Below are 18,541 nucleotides of genomic sequence, written 5' to 3' on the forward strand. Positions count from 1 at the left end.
CTTTTATTTCACATAATTTGCTTTATTGGTGCTCTATAGACAATAATTGGAATGAGTTTGGTACAAATTGATTGCAAATATATTCTTTCATCTTTGAAAAAGTTCCTTTAGGAACTGAATATGTGTCAGCTTGCTATCTACGCATCTGTGCAGGTCAATATTCATCGGATTTACACTTTATTTCAATAGTTTTCAAACTCTGGGCTACAAGAATGATTAAGAACTTTTTCAATTACCTTGTGTACAACTATTGCACTTTGACTTGTATCTATTAATACATTATTTGGTTGTTTTTGAAACGCTTTGTCCAGGAAGGGACGGCACAGATAACAGAGGTGGGGCAGCGTGGGGGAAGTTGACAGACGATGGGATAGATAAAAAAATAAAAAAAAAATGTCTGCAATGCGGTGAGCACAAGGTACGTGTTTTTTCTTTATTTTTTTCTTTTCTTTTATCTGTCCCATCATCTGTCAACTCCGCCCCCCCCCCCACCCTGCCTCACCGCTCTTAACTGTGCCGGCCATGCCTGGTTTTGACATTCCTTGCACTTTTTTTGTGACTACACAGTATACCTGGGTTGTGCACTTTTGTTCATCATTTTTCTCAACTCTGTTAGGCGAAACCTGTAACAATCTGCCTTACATAATAGATTGAAAGAGCCATGCTACCAACTGAGACAGCCACCCAATTATGACTAGTTTAGGGATAGAAAAGAGCCTTTAATGCTGAAATAAAGAGATAGGAAAGAAAGTATGGTGGAAGAAGGAGGTATGGGGTAAAATCAACAATACGTTTTCAGAAAAAAATGGCATTTTACAACAAAAGGATTAAGAAAATCAGTGTATACAGTGGTGGCACCACTGTGACATACATCTCAGCACTATAATAGCCCTGTCCTCTCCCAAATACAGTAAACACACAGCTAGATAAGATTTGAATACATTTGGAAGTACTGTTTTAGAAATGCCCTGCCACAGTTCAAAAAAAGGCAAGGTACTATTTGTAATTATGGAATTATAAGTGAAATTCAACACAATGCCCACCTCTCCATCCAAGTGCAGAAGCTTCAAGTGGGTGTCATCATAAGACTCGTGTTGGTAGCAATATTTTCTTAGCAACTTTGGCAGCAAACCATCGACCCAACTACGAATATGCAGTGATAGAAAGAAAGCAACTCGTTAATGAAGGCTGATAGGAATGAATGGCACAATCAATGTGTGTATTTCATCTTCAAGAGAAACATTATGCTATGAGTGATATGTGAAGAAACATTATGCTATGAGTGATATGTGAAGAAACATTATGCTATGAGTGATATGTGAAGAAACATTATGCTATGAGTGATATGTGAGCTTCTGATTAAACTGAAAATGACACACTAAAAGGGCAGCTACTTTAGTATTTCTTCTTTGGGTTACAAACTCTTTTTTATACTTTGCAATACAGATTAAGACATATGTAATCACAAAAAGCCATAAAAACTCATGAGCCTTTACTCTATATGTCTTAAGGGTGAGATCAGAGCAGAGCTCTGTCAGGAGACTTCCTCCCACAACGTGTAGTAGAAACCTGAGCTATGCTGACCTCTAGGGGGGAGATTAGGAGAGCTTAAGTTTCCTTCTCATTGGCTGACATTTGGGTACTTTCAAATGTGCTGCGTGAATGTGATACTGTTGTTTCCCAAGGATCAAGTGTATGTTATACTGCAAAACTCAATTTAAAAAAGTCAAAAACAATGTCGTTTCAGATCTATGGGCTTTTTACACTGTATACTGCTGTTTTACTGTACTGGAAATTCCCAGCCTGACGACGGGGAATGATTCAAGCATCTGAATATATAAAAGGTCCAGTGTTGGAGTACCGATTTTGCTAAAGTCTTCCTTGTAGGCCCACTGGGCTGGTTGATTAATATATAAAAATGTGGCATAATACATATCAGGAATAGTATGCCCTCATTCTGAACAACTTTCAAAAAGCTGTTTTCACAATGTAGATAAACCTGCATTTTTTCATGCACAAGTACAGCTATAAATAAATCCCAATTTCTATCACGCTTAAAAGTTATTTTATTATTATCAGAAGTTTTAAATTGACAAGTAGATTGATAAAGTAGATGTTAGACAGGTCTCTTTCTGAAGGGTAACCCCCAAATTTGACTTGAAATTTAATAAACTACATTTCTCCAGACACGGACAATATAACTATCTCCTTACGTTCTCAGCCATTATAAAACTTTTTAAGTTCCAATGATGTTTTCACAATGTGTGTACTCCAATTTCAGTTACTTCTCACGCTCTCTAGGAGCTTATCAGCAAAATAATGTAAGACTAGCATCACCATTGACAGTGCATGGTCACAATAGATCAACATGTATATAAAATGCATGTATATTCTCTCGTTATGGTCTTTCCTCCCCTTTTTCAGTTATAGTTACCACTGACCCATAACCATCCAGCGTACTAATTGACGCACAACCATCCAGCGTACTTATTGACGCACTGAGAAGAAGGTTAAGTGCAAAGCTTCCCCTCGCACGTCACGCAATAGTAACCTTGGTCCTAAAAAAAGCCTCCTGACCCTAACGGGCACCAAAGGGGCTGAAACATGTCGACCACTCGACCACCCACTTTCTTGATACAGGTGCTATAGAACAGTACATCTTTTATTCATGCACCACATTCGTTTTTAACCTTGCCACATCCCTGACAGATTAAATTCGAATTTTAATTCACCTTAATTTCACCCTCACCATTTCTGATCACTACTGTGAATAACCATTTGGTCTCCCTCCTGGTGGAGGAAAGCACGACTAAGACCCGATGACGATGCTGCTCACGTAACAGATTGTAGCAGACAATCAAGATATACCGCTCCCACAACTATCACATGAATGAGGGTTCTTTAGACGGCCAGAACCCTAGACCCTGGTAACAACAGGACAAGTGATCCATTCTCCTTTGATTATTTGTTGTACATGAACTGACATAGGGCCTCGCAAAGCCATGCAGCTCAAGCCAAAGGCCTCCCTAGAATCCACGCCGAGCAACGCAAAGCCTTGTAGGGTCATGCTGCATAGCTAAGACCTTCGTCCGAACCAATGCTGAGTGAGGTGAAGACCCATAAAGCCTCTCTGTACAGCTAAAAGGTTCACTGGAACCAGTACTGAGCAACGTGAAGGCTGCCAAGACTCGCTGCCCAGCTGAAAGTCTCAGCAGAGCCAACGCAGAGTGATGCGAAGCCTCACACAGTACTACTGTGCAGACATTGTTGGAGCTTTCAGCTTTTTTGCACTATTTTTACCTAAAACATTCAAACTTAATAACTCTGGTCCTATTGATTTGATTCTGGTCTCATGATATTTAACACAAATTACTATTTTTTTTAATTGGTATGCGACTATTTTTGTTTTGCATTTTCATGTTCTTGTGTCATGTTTTCACTCTATTGCTGTTTGTGTTGTGCATAAATGCTTTACATATTACCTCTACGTTAAGCCCAACTGCTTTGTGCCAAGCTACAAGAGGGTTAAGCACAGGTTAATTTTGTAATTTTGTGGTTCACCGTGATAACTTTTGTGGTTCATCCGGACCAGGATTGTGGTTGGTACCTGAGTAGGGCTTCTAACCCTCTCAACTGTGAAAAATGACTAAAATCGGTATACATAAGCGGCGTTCATTTATGTTCACCACAGCCACTGTTGAAAATAAAGCGACAATCGTGAAACAGTAGCCACGCCATCTTGTCCCTTTTAGGCCCCATCGCGAACGTAGGTGGCAGCTATTTTGTGTGGCACGACCTCTCTGCCCACTGCCAACAGCCTGCGCGTCTCTCCCCCTCACTCCCCAGCCTCGCAAGCATTCCCCCGCGCCTCGACAGCCACCGGTTTCTCCTGCTTGGGCCAAAAGTGCACCTCTAGCGCGACCCTGTCTCCGAGCCACATCCCGTGCTGAACCCCCTCGCTCTTTCATCTCATTCAAAGAACAGGCCCTTTTGATAACCTCTTCCTCCCTGCGCGATTGTCCAGCCTGATCCCAGGCCATCACCTAGCCCGACAGATGCAGTTTATTGCCCCCTACAGTAGGACCTCGCCTCACATCAAAGGAGCGGTGGTTAATCAATACCCTCACACCTCAAGATCCGACCGATCGCTCACTTTCCCGTTCCCAGCGGAATGTCCAGCTGCGCGACAACCACCACATGCTGAGTTGAGGTGGGAACTCTACTGTAAATATGTGTGGGAACGGGGGTGAAGCGGGGATTCCGAGGATGTCTTTCCGTACATCAAAGTATTGACGAGAATGTGTTTCATGTAATAAAGCAATAAAGCTGTGTATAAGAGGCCAGGCCTCAAGGATGCGTTTAGAGCACCTCGAGAAGATACCCTGTTGTCTGATTTGACGTGTTCTGCTCCGTCGGAATAAACTCCTGTTTCCTGCCTTCTGTCTCCAGCGCCTGCCTCTTTGTTTGGTAATATTGAATGGTATGCGAGGCGGCTAACGCCGGGCAAATACTGAAGGGTTCTTGGTCGAATTCGGCCCTACCTTTCTACACAACTAACAAACCCAATTTTGACAACTTTAGTAAAAAACTAACATTAGGAAAGACTACTTTGTGCTGCCAAGGAGAAAGGGGTTTAGAATTGGTTTGACTTTCAGTCCTACTCCAGAAGACCCATCATACATTATTGACTTTGTTAGACTTGGCATTTTTGGCGTGGTTTCCCCAGACCTTTTGCCCATACCTCCTGTATTTTTGATGCTGTGCTGGATTTCATTTTTGCTGGCTTCGGTGCTTTGGACACTTTGCCACTGCTGTTCAGTGTCAAAGTGCAAGTGCTCCCTGTGTAAATTGTTGTTACAATTGGTTCTCCTTGATTGGCATATTTGATTTAATGGTAAGTCCCTAGTAAAGTGCACTGTAGTGTGCCAGGGTGCCTGTAAATCAAATGCAGCACTGATTGTGCCATCCACATGAGTAGCCCTGAAAAGGTATCTCAGACCTGCCACTGCAGCGTCTGTGCGCAACTGTTAATGGCCATGTCGACATGGCAAGTGCATCCACTTGCCAAGCCCTAACATTCCCTTTTCTTACATGTAAGGCACACCTATGGTAGGCAAAATGTACCCCCCAGGGCAGGATGCATTGTATGTGAAAGGTGGGACATGTACTGTTGAGTGTCATGATAGTGAAATACTGCCAATTTAGTTTTTCACTATTGAAAGTCTATCTTGCCCCATAGGATAGAATGAGAAGTGCTTTGTAACATCTTACAAGTATAACTTCCCATTGGGACAAAACAGAGAAATAAAGTTCAGTCTCTCTGAACTCAGAATTTAATAACCTGTAGGCATTTTCTTGTTTAACCATTCTGTGTGCCTCTGCCTGTTTGTGTATTGAATGCCTGATTTTGGAGTGACGGGCTGGGGCTGTGCATTCACTGTAGAAAACCAATGGGGGGTTGAGGTATGCCTGGCCCTTCCTGGATGACTCAGAGCTCTGCTGAATAGACCTTGTTGGAATTTAGAGTAGTGGGACGAGATTGCCTTGCACCTGAATAGGGTCTGTCTCCTTTGCACAATGCTGTCTCCACCCCCTGTTGTCATACTGCACCAGTGTGGACAGAACTGGTTGCACAAAGAGAACAAAGACATTTTGGGGTATAAGTATTACACCTGAAACCCCAGAACGTTAGATCACTTCTGGACTCTAGTGGAACCTTTGCCAAGGAGAAGAGCTGAAGAGGTGTGAGGAGGAGTGCTGCCCCCTTTGCTATGTGGGATTGTCCTGCAGTTGCTGTTTCTGCCAAGGAAAGGCCAAAGACTGGAACTTTGTTATGAACCTGGGTGGGGAACTCCAAAGGCCTGTGTATGCTGGCCTCCTGTTCTAAAGTCTCAGAGACACAAAGACTACACTCGCAGCTCTCCTGAACTCTGCTGCTGAGCGTTCTGACCTGCCAGGAGGTGCCTGTTCCAGTTCTGAACCTATGGAGGTTTTGTTTGCTGCTGAGAGATGGAAGAAACAGAATGAACTGAAGAAATTTACACATTGCGCTAAGTGCGGCTGTTTTTCTGATGCAGCACCGCTGTGCAAGAAGCATCTCCATGCATTGCCGCGCCGATGCAGAAACCGATTCAACTTCTGTTGCCGCTGCATAAACTGACACATCAAGGGAACGTGGCTAAAGAAACGGATGCAGCGCCGCAGACGACGCTGCATCGATCGCCCTCACATCCCGGATTTCCACGCATCGTACCTGTACGGCAAGTTTTCCTGATACATTACCTGCGGACCAGAACTGTCTTGGAGTCGACGCATCACTTCCCCTGACAGACTGGATTCGACGCATCACTTCTCCTGCGTGCAGCAGAACTGTTGCATCGTTTCTCCATGGCCTCAGGTACTGACTCATCTTTTTGTTTTTCGACGCTTCCCATCTCTGTGGCTGTTTGGCCTTCTGAATTTTGACGCATTTACAGTTACTATGTGAGAAATCATGCATCCATAGTTTTCTATGAACTCAGTTGTTTGAAACCTTTTGAAAGTCATATTATGTTTGTTGGATTTTTGTTGTTTTGGTTTGTTGAGTTCAGATAAAGATACTTTATTTTTCTAAACTGGTGTGGTGTCCATTTGTGGTGTTATCACTGTATTACTGTGTGTTTTGATTACAAATTCTTCACACATTGCCTTTAGGATAAGTCTGTCTCCTCGAGCAAAGCTACTCAAGCGGTGAGCAGGGGTTATCTAAAGTCTGTATCCCCCTTACCCTGACTAGCAGCAAGGATCCCTATTTGGACGAAGGTACCTACCTCTGCCAACTAGAGACACTGCCTCTGGAAGGCAAGGGCTTGGCCTATTGGTGAAGGAAGGCATGGATGCTGTCAGCAAGTGGTCACTTAATAGTGATTAGCCATCTGCAAAATGTACATAAATAGCTGACAGAACAAAGGGCAGCCTTAACTACTCTCCCTTTCACTTGGAGATGCCAAACAAGGCAGGCAAGAGCAGCAAAAAATTCATCCCAAAGGCCTTACCAGACTTTCTGGCACCAACCCTAGCAGGAGGGAGAACCAGTTTTGTCCTTGACAGTGAAAGGCTCACTCATCTCCACAGGAGAGTGGCTAGGGGAAGACTTGAGCTTGTTCATGTGAAGTATGGTAGAAGCCATTTTGTTTTAGGGCTTATTACAAAAAATGTGTATTGAGTGGAAGAAATTCTCGAATCACTGGCTAGAGTACAGCATAAGGCTGGCACCTGACCATAACCTCCTCAGAATATTCCAGGGCACTGGAAAGACAATATCTCACTGCTGGAAGAAGGAGACTCAAGAACTTCAGAGCACAGCTGGCGCCCAGGGGCTGGAATTGCTCTCCAAGGGTCAAGTGGTTGACCTGTATGCCTGCTTGAGAAACACAAAAAGCAGAAGGAACCTTGACTCCAAGTAGAGCCCAGCTTACTACTCTGGACTGCAACCTGTAGAAGCCATGTCAGGAGAGAGATCTTGTCTCGAGAAGCCCACCTCTTAAGGCCTGCGGCCTGCATGAGTGACCAGAAGAAAGATCTCAAGCAGTTAAGGGAAAATGAGAGTCAGTTATTTTTTCCACCTCTGGAGGACCAGGATAAGGTGCTGAGGCTTCCCCGTGTAGGATGCACTCTCAGCAAGCAAGAAAACAAGGTTTGCCCTGCTCAGAGCGGTCTGCCTCACTGATAGCTGGTTCAGCTGGACATCACATTAAAGATATCCATATGGACTTGTAGAGTCCTGTCCAGCTACAGTTTACAGACTAACCCTGCTGGTGAATTTTGAAAAACAAAAAAATGAATACCTCCTGAGGTAAAACTCTGGCCAAGGCAGCTAATATATCGCAGTGGCTACTAAATCCAACTTTTTCCCGCTTGGAGCTTTTGGCGCCAAAACCAATGGATTCATGGGAGCTTGATGTAGACACCAGATTTTGAAGGACTCTTACCAGCCTCAGCTTTGACCCTTGTCCTGCTCAAAGACTTTGAGCTCTGTGACTAAGACCTAGTCTGAAAGCAAAAACTTTTTTTCAGTCGACCTGCTCGGCTCATCAGACCTCCCCTCCATCAAAGGTCTGCCTGAAACTCTGCTTAGGTCCAGGCCCTGTGCGAGCTGATCATTGAGATTGGTGCTTCATTTTGTTTCTAGGCACTTTAGCTTTAAAAACTCATATCTCTGATACCCTGAATCTAATTTTGATTATTAAGGTGACTTTTTGCTCATGCAATTTCTCTCTATTTCACCAAATTGATTTGAGAACTTTGTTGACTTTAAAATTGTTGGTATTGCTTGAACTTAATACAAATTGCTCTGGGTAATTACCTCCTGCTTTTGCCACATCTACCAGGGGTTGAGCAGAATTTCACTGAGAACTGTGAGCCCTAACCAGGCTTGGTGTATTAAGCTTCCCAAATTAATAATATGCTTTCTACCAGTTTAGTTTAAGGTTTAAGAGTTTATATCCCCGTTATAGCTAGTATCAACCACCAATCTCCTCCTCAGCTACCACAAGACATGTAAGTTTTAAATATTGTGGGAAACCTGTATTTTCAATGTTGTGAGCACATTAAACAGAACTTGCTTAGGAACCAGTACATTTGTCAAGTTTACAGCATGAGAATATCATCTGGATTACAGACAGATGATGTAGTATGACTGTATGATGCTGGGCCGGACTGGGAACCAAAACTGGCCCCGTCAAAGTGCTTGTCTGCCCCCCCCCCCGCCTCCCCCCCCCCACCCCCTCACCCCAGGGGCTTGGGGGTGCCGCCGAGCTCTTTGCCAGGGCCAGTTTTCGGCCGATTTTGTTGCAGGGACGATTTTGCAGCTATGCTGCAAAAACGGCCTCCAGGGGCCCAAAACCAGCCCCCGCCCGTGCGGTGTACCAGGGGACTGCCCGGTGCCCACTACAGCCAGTCCGGCCCTGATATGATGGAACCCTTGAGGAGCTAAAAGACAATTTCTCAGGGGGCTCAGTAAATTACTCAGCAGAACTCAAGCCTTGTTCCACAGTGGGGTGTAGATTCCAAAGCCAGTGGCAGAGGAGCTGCTCCTGTGCTGTTGTTTTCCCCTTTTCATTAATCTGTCTCTCTTTTTCTTATGCCTGTTGAGGTGGACAGAAGATGAAGGATATTCCGAAGAGGGTCCTGACACAGACTCTGTTACAGTAGCATGTAAAGCTACTGCCTCTCTCGCTTCCCATCAGTCGGCATATTTTGGGCCACCAAATGTAATAACAATGGCTCCAGCAATTGTCCCGGCTAACAACAATAGTTTATTCTCCGAATGGAAGTATTTGTCCGTCCGTGTCCTGTCAACCTTAACGAGTGATTGAGCTTAGTTAGCGTGATCGACCTAAAGTACTCTATTGCTGTGTTTTGGTGTTGCGAAGCAAACTACTCTGCAGTACCATAATAGCCTTCGTAGATCTGAATAGGTCATCCGTTATCATGGTACATTAACTCTTGCATCAGGATGCTTTCAAGTATGTGCACCCACCCAGAACAGTGGAGGTGGTTGTCATACAAGTACCATAAAATGAGTATTGGCCTATGAGAAGAAAACAACTCTACTGCGTGTGCGCATTCTTCACCCAGGTGCATGGTAGACAAACTTTTTTTGTTTCCTTTGGCCTATCAGAATTTAAAGTGGCAATATCTTTGGAAAAGCTTTGCCCAGTTATGTCTGCAATGGAAACATTCTGACCTAGTTGAGAAGCACGGTCACCAGAATGAAACATTAAACAGGGAAAAACGATTTCCAAAGGTTGTAAAAGAAAACAGCAATAACGTTAACATAAGGTATCGTGTAATGTCTTTTGGTGCAGCACATAAGTTGCTTAGTTGCTAACAACCCTATAAGAGAGTCAACAAATAAGTATGCACTGTTTATAAGTAAACCGCTGCAAACTCTTACCCTGATTCGTGGTCCATGTACCCTAGAAGATTTCGCGACTCAAGCGCTCTGATGAAAATCGTGTTGAGAGATGCTCTTCTTCCCATCTGCCTGAAAGTCTCGGTATAGGTTTTAACACACTCACTCTTGCCACATCCTGCAGGTCCTATCACAGCAACCTTTAGAAAAAAGGAACATGAAATACGTTATAGACATGTCACACAATTAGTCGTCTCCCTCTCCCAACTTGACGACCACCCAGACAAATTACCAAACTGTCTTACCGAAATTCACGGGTGGATGTGTGAATCGTCTTTAAAACTCAACGGTTCCAAAACCGAGGTGATGCTCATGGGCAAACAATGGGCGACCATCCCCCCGGCAATATGGCCAGACGTGTTCGGGGAAATCCCCACCCCGAAACACGAAATCAAGACCCTCGGAGTCTGGCTAGAACCCGCTCTCTCAATGAAGACCCAAGCGGCCAAAACCGCCGGAACCTGTCTGGGGCTTCTGCGAACTGTTCGCAAAATTCTCCCCCTCCTACCGCCCGTGTCCAGGAAACTAATAGTACAGGGCCTCATACTGTCACGGCTGGACTACAGCAACTTGGTCTATCTAGGTGCGCCGGAAGCCACCTTAGCGAGACTGCAAAGAACCCAGAATGCTGCAGCCCGCCTAATTATGAGCGTTCCTCCTAGAGTATCCGCCAAACCCGCCATCAAGGCGCTGCACTGGCTGCCAGTCCGCCAAAGGGTGGAGTTTAAGGCCATGTGCACGGCCCATAAACTAATCAATGGATCGGGACCCGCGATCCTTAGGGGTCTGGTCACCCCCTACACTGCACCAAGGGCCCTACGGTCGGAGAACGAGCACCTGGCCAACATCCCTAAATTCAAAAGAACACGCACTGGAGGCCGACGCTTCTCTGTTAATGCGTCCACCGGTTGGAACTCTCTCCCACGTTCCCTCAGACTGGAACTCAACTACCTGACATTCAGGAAAAAACTTAAAACCCTTCTGTTCCCTAAATAAACCCTTTACCTCCCACCCCCTCAGCAGGACTCAATATTAACAGCGCGGGGATGCCCTCGGGTCACCAGGCGCTATACAAATTGCTAAATAAATAAATAAATAAATAAATGTCAATAACAACCTATCGTAACTGTAGGTCTGCAAATCTGTACAACAGAGTCATTCCTGGACCCTCAGGAAGCTAAGAATGTACTCTGAGTTTCACATTGCTTTCTACACCAGCTATGGAATTACTTTGAAGACTTAGAAGAAATCTCAAGATGATTCCTAAATATCAACATGCCTAAAATAACTTGGCCCAAAGGCCTTTTGTAGCACTTACAGTCACTTGGAAATGTTGTCTAGAAATGTTGTCTACAGTTTGATAATGGATTGCATGCTCAACATTTATTTCCTGTGTAGGAAGGTCATTCCTTTGTTTATTCCCCTGGACAAAAGTATTATTACAAGATGGACATACTTCCAAATGTGGCTAATGAAATACAATATAATAAAACCAAGGGTTTAAACATCAGATGGGGGTACATTGACACCTAGAAGGGTCTGAGAGTTTACTACCTGCCAAAAGGCTTGGGAATCTCTCATCACACTAGCAGCTCTCCGCTCCTCCCAGGCCTTCTCCCCTATTTCTGTTTTCTTTTTTAGAAATGGCTTCTTTTTGGATTTTTTGGGCCATCGTAACTCTCAATCTGTCCTGTGGGCGTTTATTAAGAGCACACTATAGGAGTTTGTGAGCTTGGGGAAGGTGCTCTTAAACCACCATGGGCTAATATGGGGTTTTCCAGCTTTTTAAAAGTGTTTACTGATTGTAAGAGTCTTGTTATTCCAAAGAGCAGTTGATGCAGTTTTTGAATGCCGGCACTCCAGTTGTTTTAATTATAATTTGGCTGTTCTAATCCAGCATCCCCTCAATGCATATAAAAGATCTTTTTTATCAACACGCACAAAGGGTACGGAAAAGGGATAGCTGGACGAAAGGGGAGTCATTTCCCGGGCCCTACCTCCACGCTCAGCATTTTACCTACAGTTTATTGCAGATTAAAGACAGAAGTTTTTACTCACAAGGTTCCAACTCCATATTATACTCTTCCTGGTTGGCTTTCCTACCAAAGGCACCTGGATTTCATCCCTCCCCCTTGTCATTGTGAAGTCCCAGACGGACAAAGCACTCGGCACTTAACTTTATTCTGCACATTTTATTCCCACCAAACAAGGCAGTTTCTGCGCTTCGTACTGTGTGCTCTGGTTTTTAGATCCCACACAGCATCTTTTTCTTATTTGTAGTGTCTGGGAAATGAAACTGTCATTATTGTTGTCTTGAACTACATCTTAAATTCCCTGAGATTATTGAAATGTTATTTTATTTTGCTGCTCTTATACTATTTAATGGATGTCTGTGATTTTATTGAAGGTTTTATAATCTAACTCAATAGTGCCTTTTTCTTAACCTTTTAATCATGCTCAAATTATTGTGTATTTCTTTTTATGATGTGACTTTTATGGCTAGGTAGAGCCGAATAAAGAATTTTGACTGACTGAGTGTTTCAGTGCCATTTTGAGGGAGACTGTAAAAAGATTCATGCACCCCACAAAGCATATCCTAGGACTTTTTTCAAACTTATCTGAAATCACATAAACATTTACCTCAGATATATGGATATATAGGGATATGTTGACAGTTTTTCTACAAAAATAATCAGACTAATTCAGGACAAAATATTAGTTTCATTGCCCATATTGTAAGAACTGGACGGACCATTATTCAGTGAGAGACGTAGACCTTACCAGAGTAATAACCTGTCAGACGGTGATCGGGGGGTGATGTGGCAAGCAGGAGCTACTGGGCCTCAACTTCTGAGATTGAGGTCATTTGTCTCTGATGTTGCAGGGTATGTCCAACTATGGCTCTGTAAACTGGGCTTCAGCACTTGACTCTGAACGGTAGGGATGGCATGCATTCACAGGCCCCCCATGGAGGTAGTGTGGGTGTGCTCAACCTCAGCACTCACATACACTCATCCGTATAATAAAGGATGGTCCAACCAAGTACTTCACTTTCACTTTTAAAAAGAAAAGTATGTTCACTCTACTCTAGGACTAAATAGTACACACAGATATATTCAGGATTTTAAGATAGTGTCCTAGTGCTTGAGTCTGTTGGCGCCTCTTCACGCTTTGGCTCCTGGTCTCCTTATGTGACTCAGGTGGATCCCCAGGCTCGGGCAGGATGTTGCAAGAATTACCTCAGGTGCAGGACTACCCCCAACACGCTTAATAGCGCACAGTTTCTTTGTATTTCTACAGTTCCTGATCCAAAAATTGATGCAAGGCTGCTGATCGGGTCGAGTCCTGCGGCTATCCTGGTTCGTGCTGTCTTTGCTGCTCCTCCGCTTCTGGGGCTGAGTGCGAACCAGTCATCATGATCAACCTTCCTCGTATACACATCTGTAGCTGGTTCAGTTGGCGAAATGCTTATGCGGAGGGTTCTGGGTCTGAGATCCAGGACGTGCACTTTGCAGCCTCACTTAACTGTACAGGAAGGTTACAGCAACATTTCGGCAGGATCCTGGCAACAGGTGAAGAGACGCGTGAGGTGCCAACGACTCAGGTTACACCCTCACTGAGTGGGTGAGGTGACACTGCGCTCTGGCGCTTCTGGTAGAGCAGCACCAGTCTTGTCACACTCGATTACTTGGCACAGCGGTTCAGGTCAATCAATCAATCAATCAATCATGACATTTGTATAGCGCGCTACTCACCCGGAAGGGTCTCAAGGCGCTGGGGGGAGAGGGGTCCGTTACTGCTCGAAAAGCCAGGTCTTGAGCTGCGTCCTGAAGGAGAGATGGTCCTGGGTTCGCCGGAGGTGGATGGGGAGGGAGTTCCATGTCTTGACTGCCAGGTAGGAGAAGGATCTTCCACCGGCGGTGGCTCTGCGGATGCGTGGAACGGCAGCGAGGGCGAGGCTTGTCGACCGTAGCTGGCGGGTGGGCGTGTAGAAGGTCAGGCGGTTGTTGAGATACTTGGGGCCCAGGTCGTGGAGAGCCTTGTGTGCGTGGGTGAGGAGTCTGAACGTTATCCTCTTGCTGACGGGGAGCCAGTGCACGTCTCTCAGGTGGCCGGAGATGTGACTGTGTCGGGGGATGTCCAGGATGAGTCGTGCGGAGGTGTTCTGGATGCGCTGGAGTCTTTTCTGTAGTTTGGCTGTGGTTCCGGCGTAGAGGGTGTTTATGTAGTCCAGTCGGCTGGTGACGAGTGCCTGGGTGACAGTCTTCCTGGTTTCGGTAGGGATCCATCGGAAGATCTTTCGGAGCATGCGCAGGGTGTTGAAGCACGATGATGAGACGGCGTTGACTTGTCTGGTCATCGACAGGGAGGAGTCCAGGACCAAGCCCAGGTTGCGTGCGTGGTCTGTTGGCTTGGGAGTGGTGCCCAGGGCCGGGGACCACCAGGAGTCGTCCCAGACGGAGGGAGATGATCCCAGGACTTCCGTCTTGTCTGAGTTCAGTTTCAGACGGCTGTTCTACATCCACTCGGCGACGTCTTTCATCCCTTCGTGTAGGCTGGTTCTGGCGGTGGCTGGGTCGTTTGTGAGGGATAGGATCAGCTGGGTGTCGTCGGCGTAGGAGATGATGTTGAGGTTGTGTTGGCGTGCGATGGCTGCGAGGGGGCTCATGTAGATGTTGAAGAGGGTGGGGCTGAGCGATGATCCCTGTGGTACGCCGCTGATGACTTCGGTGGCCTCGGATCTGAATGGGGGTAGGGGGACTCTCTGGGTTCTTTCGGCGAGGAACGAGATGATCCACTCCAGTGCCTTCTCTTAGATTCTGATGTTGCTGAGGCGCTGCACTAAGGTGTGGTGGCAGACAGTGTCGAACGCTGCGGAGAGGTCCAGGAGGATGAGGGCCGCTGTTTCCCCGTTGTCGAGCAGGGATCTGATGCCGTCAGTGGCTGCGATGAGGGCCGTCTCGGTGCTGTGGTTGGCTCGGAAGCCGGACTGCGAGTGGTCGAGGGATCCGTTCGTCTCGAGGAAGGCGGCAAGCTGTCTGTTGACGGTCTTCTCGATGACTTTGGCAGGAAAAGGGAGGAGCTAGATGGGGCGGAAGTTCTTGAGGTCGGTGGGGTCCGCAGTGGGTTTCTTTAGGAGGGCGCTGAGCTCGGCGTGCTTCCAGCTTTCCCGGAAGGTGGCGGTGTTGAAGGAGGCGTTGATGATGTCCCGGAGTTGGGGTGCGATGATGGAGTCGGCCTAGTTGGGGCAGGGGTCGGTTGGGGATCCGGAGTGGATGGTGTCCATCGTGCGGGTGGTGTCATGCCATACTTGACTACTTGGTACAGCACGTCACCACTGACATCTTCAGATACAGCAGCTATGCTGCACCACATCTTCATAATTATGACCAGGAATTGCAGGAGTGTCTGAAGCCTGTTGTGAGAAATTGGATTATTGGTTGAGGGGGTGAAAGCCTGCTCAAGCAACAGCCACAATGCCTGTCAGGGTGAACTAATAAAGCCACTTAATTAACCTGTTTTTAACCCTCTGATAGCTTGGCACAAAAGCAGTCAGGCTAACCTTAGAGGCAATGTGTAAAGTATTTATGCACAACGCAAACATTAATAAAGTGAAAACATGAAACAAGAACAATTCCAAACAAATTAAGAAAAATAGAGTACATTTTAATAAAATATTTGATAAGACAACGACAAAAATCCAGTCAGTAGAACTGGCATTTTTAAAGTTTAAAATGAAATCTAGTGCCTAAAAGACCAAATTTCCGGACTGGCAACATCCGCAGGTGTATGTTTTATGCGGGGAGTCGCGTGTGTCTGAAACTTACACCGCGTGAAGGTTTCCCACATTGCCAGATCCGAAGGAGAAATTCTCTCCCTTTACCCACGTTTTTCTGCTCCTGTGAAATTCAGTGAGTAGTCACGGGAAGTAACCGTGAGTTCAATCGAATTTTTTCACATTTAGTGCCCCACGGGAGGGTGCGCCTTAGCGCGCGCATACCACCGGAGGCCTGTCTTTTATTTCTAATTGGTCCTGACGAATGCTGAGCGCAATTGCTTTAATAACAGCAGAAACATGTTGACCTTCTTTTCTCATTAGAGGACACAGGTTTCCTAATATAGAACCTATGGTTGTCCATCCACACTGTTTTCAACCAATGCGGGTTGACCCTAATAAAAAAAAATTGGGGTTTCAACTTTGTATTTTTTAACTAGCACTCACATTTAAAAAAAACACTTTATTAGTTTGAGCACTCTTACACTCAACACCATCCTGCTCCGCTGTAACTCAGGCGTTGTAGCACGCTGGGGAGGCATTCGGCCACCCCAGCGGGGACCCGATGATGAAGCATGTCACCAACTAGTGGTGAGTGAGGGTCCTTCTATAAGGAAAGAGCCCCTTCTCTTCCCTTATTGGCCAAATTGGACATAGGCTGCTCCCTGTAGCTGATGTCTTCAATTGTTTGGTTTCACGTATGGTTAATGGGACTTTCTTAAGTAATCATTTAAAATAAAAGTTTTTTTCAATAAAAATAAAAAATTAATTTCTTTGCACTCAGTCACTCCTTAGTTGTTTATGAAAGATCTCTTGGGGTATAGGAGTGTCTACTCTAGCCCTTCCTCTCTTGTTGTTTCTCGGTCTCGGTAAAAGACCAAAGTACCAACTGCAGACATCTAGTCAAGGGAGACCGGGGCCGCGATGAAGTGCAGGTCGGATACAAGAACTGGATTTGGCCCGCTTTCAGCTTATCCTTCGGAGTTAAAAGAAATTTCAAGAAAAAATGCCTGAGAAGGTAATGTTCAGCGAGGAAAAGCAGCTGATGGTGTCTGAGGTGGAGGTGTTATCGTCAGGGAGCCGCTGGGTGAAGTTGCAGTGGATAATTCTTCGTTCAAACTTTGCCTCTTTTTTAGAAGTAAAAAATATCCAGTGGGACAAAGCTGCAGCCTGTAGCCGACGAAGGCTTCACAAGGCAGGATACCCCTTCTGGGAGGAGGCGCTGAACAGGGTTGGCTGCTACGGAGAACATAGTGGGAGCTGCTGCTAAGTCAAGCTGACCAGTGATGCACCTTGGGTAGATCGACAAGTAGGTAGATCCCGTTCTCCTCTCGGTTCTCAGAGCACTTTTTGGCTAAACATTTTAAGTCCCAAGTTTTGGATATGGGCTATCTGGACAACGTAAGCACCACTTCTAAGGGTCCAGGATTGGAGAGGCACCACATAGAGAGCCAGGACACACTCAGGCAGGGTCCAGGTTTGGGTTCAAGATGGTTGGAGTCTTTTCTCTCCCTGAGCCTCTGATCAGAAGACCAGCCAACTACCCCTTGGGGTCACTCTGAAAGACCTGGGTTCACGGGGAAGTGCATGGTTCAAGGCGCAGAGTAAACCTCTGGGGTGCAAGGCAGGCATCAGGCAGCTGAGCAGTCGTTCTTGATGCAGCAAAGCAAGTCTTAAAGTACACAGTAGGTCACAGCAGAGGGCAGTCCTCAGAGTCCTTCCGCAGGTCCAGAGAGTGATCTGAAGAGTGGGTTTGAGGGTGGCTTCTTTGAAGTAGGAAACATTTCAAGAAGTACCCCCTCTCAAAGGTGCTTGGAATTTATTGCCTACCTGCCCTGGCTCCTGCCTGTGTACAGTCACAAAAGATTAGTGTCAAGTTTTTTGTGTGAAGACAGGGCACGCCCTATTGACTTCCAAATGGGGCTGTGCCCAGTTCTGCTTCCCTCATCCTGCCTGAGATTACCCATCCAGACACACCAAATCCCTCTATTGTGTATCTGTCTGAGAAGAATATACATGGTTTATTGTATTGAGATTTTGATTTCTTTTGTATTACATTTGTCTGTTTTTGTGTTAAGTGTTGTTGTGTTTTCAGTGTATGTTTAAATTATATATTATTTGTATTGTTGAAAATTCCAAAAAAACAAATGTTTTTTTCAACACTAAGGTAACAAATAAGACAGTTTAAAATATTTGATAAAGAAAAATACAATTCTAATGTTTTCTAATCAGTGTTTAGGTCGTCTGACTGCTGGTATAAATGTGAAGTTTGATTGAGCATCCGTATTGGCAGTTTTATGTTGGTTAAACTTTCTAATAGTGGCATTAAAAAAAATGTGACCCAAAATCTGACGTTGCCATTAAAGAGGATTTTAAATTTAAATTTCTGACACCAAACATGACTTTCCTATCTGCTCCCAATCAAACGTTAGCACTTATTTAATGTAATAAGGTAACCTAATCTAATCCTATGGGAGAGGGAGGCCTCATAGTAGTGAAAAGAGAATTTAAGAGTTTTTCGCCACCAGGACATGTGAAACTTAAAAGTACATGTCCAACTTTTTAATTACAATGCCTTAACTGGGGGCTGTTTAAGGCCTGCCTTAGTGGTGACATATGTGTACTAAAAATTGAGTTTTTGGCTTGGCACAAGGGTGATTTTGCCAAGCCATATTGACAGTTTAAAACTGCTAGCAGGCTGCAATGGCAGACCGGAGACATGTTTTACAGGTCTACTTAAGTGGGTGGCACAATAAGTGCTGCAGGCCCACTAGTAGCATTTAATTTATAGGCCCTAGGCATATGGAATA

General features: G+C 45.3%; 1 protein-coding gene across 1 annotated transcript in view; it reads right to left on the minus strand.

The window, feature by feature from the left end:
* LOC144822741 (uncharacterized) overlaps positions 1 to 18,541 on the minus strand; it is a 2,085,503-nt gene that overhangs the window by 1,389,049 nt on the left and 677,913 nt on the right. Inside the window, exons 49-50 of the mRNA XM_078680596.1 lie at positions 9,938 to 10,095; positions 1,044 to 1,143 (exon numbers count right to left, since the gene is read on the minus strand). Of these exons, the coding sequence (XP_078536722.1) occupies positions 1,044 to 1,143; positions 9,938 to 10,095 (258 nt within the window). The remainder of the gene's footprint in view (positions 1 to 1,043; positions 1,144 to 9,937; positions 10,096 to 18,541) is intronic.

Source organism: Lissotriton helveticus, chromosome 3_1 (genome assembly GCF_964261635.1).
Source record: "Lissotriton helveticus chromosome 3_1, aLisHel1.1, whole genome shotgun sequence".
Lineage (NCBI taxonomy): Eukaryota > Metazoa > Chordata > Amphibia > Caudata > Salamandridae > Lissotriton > Lissotriton helveticus.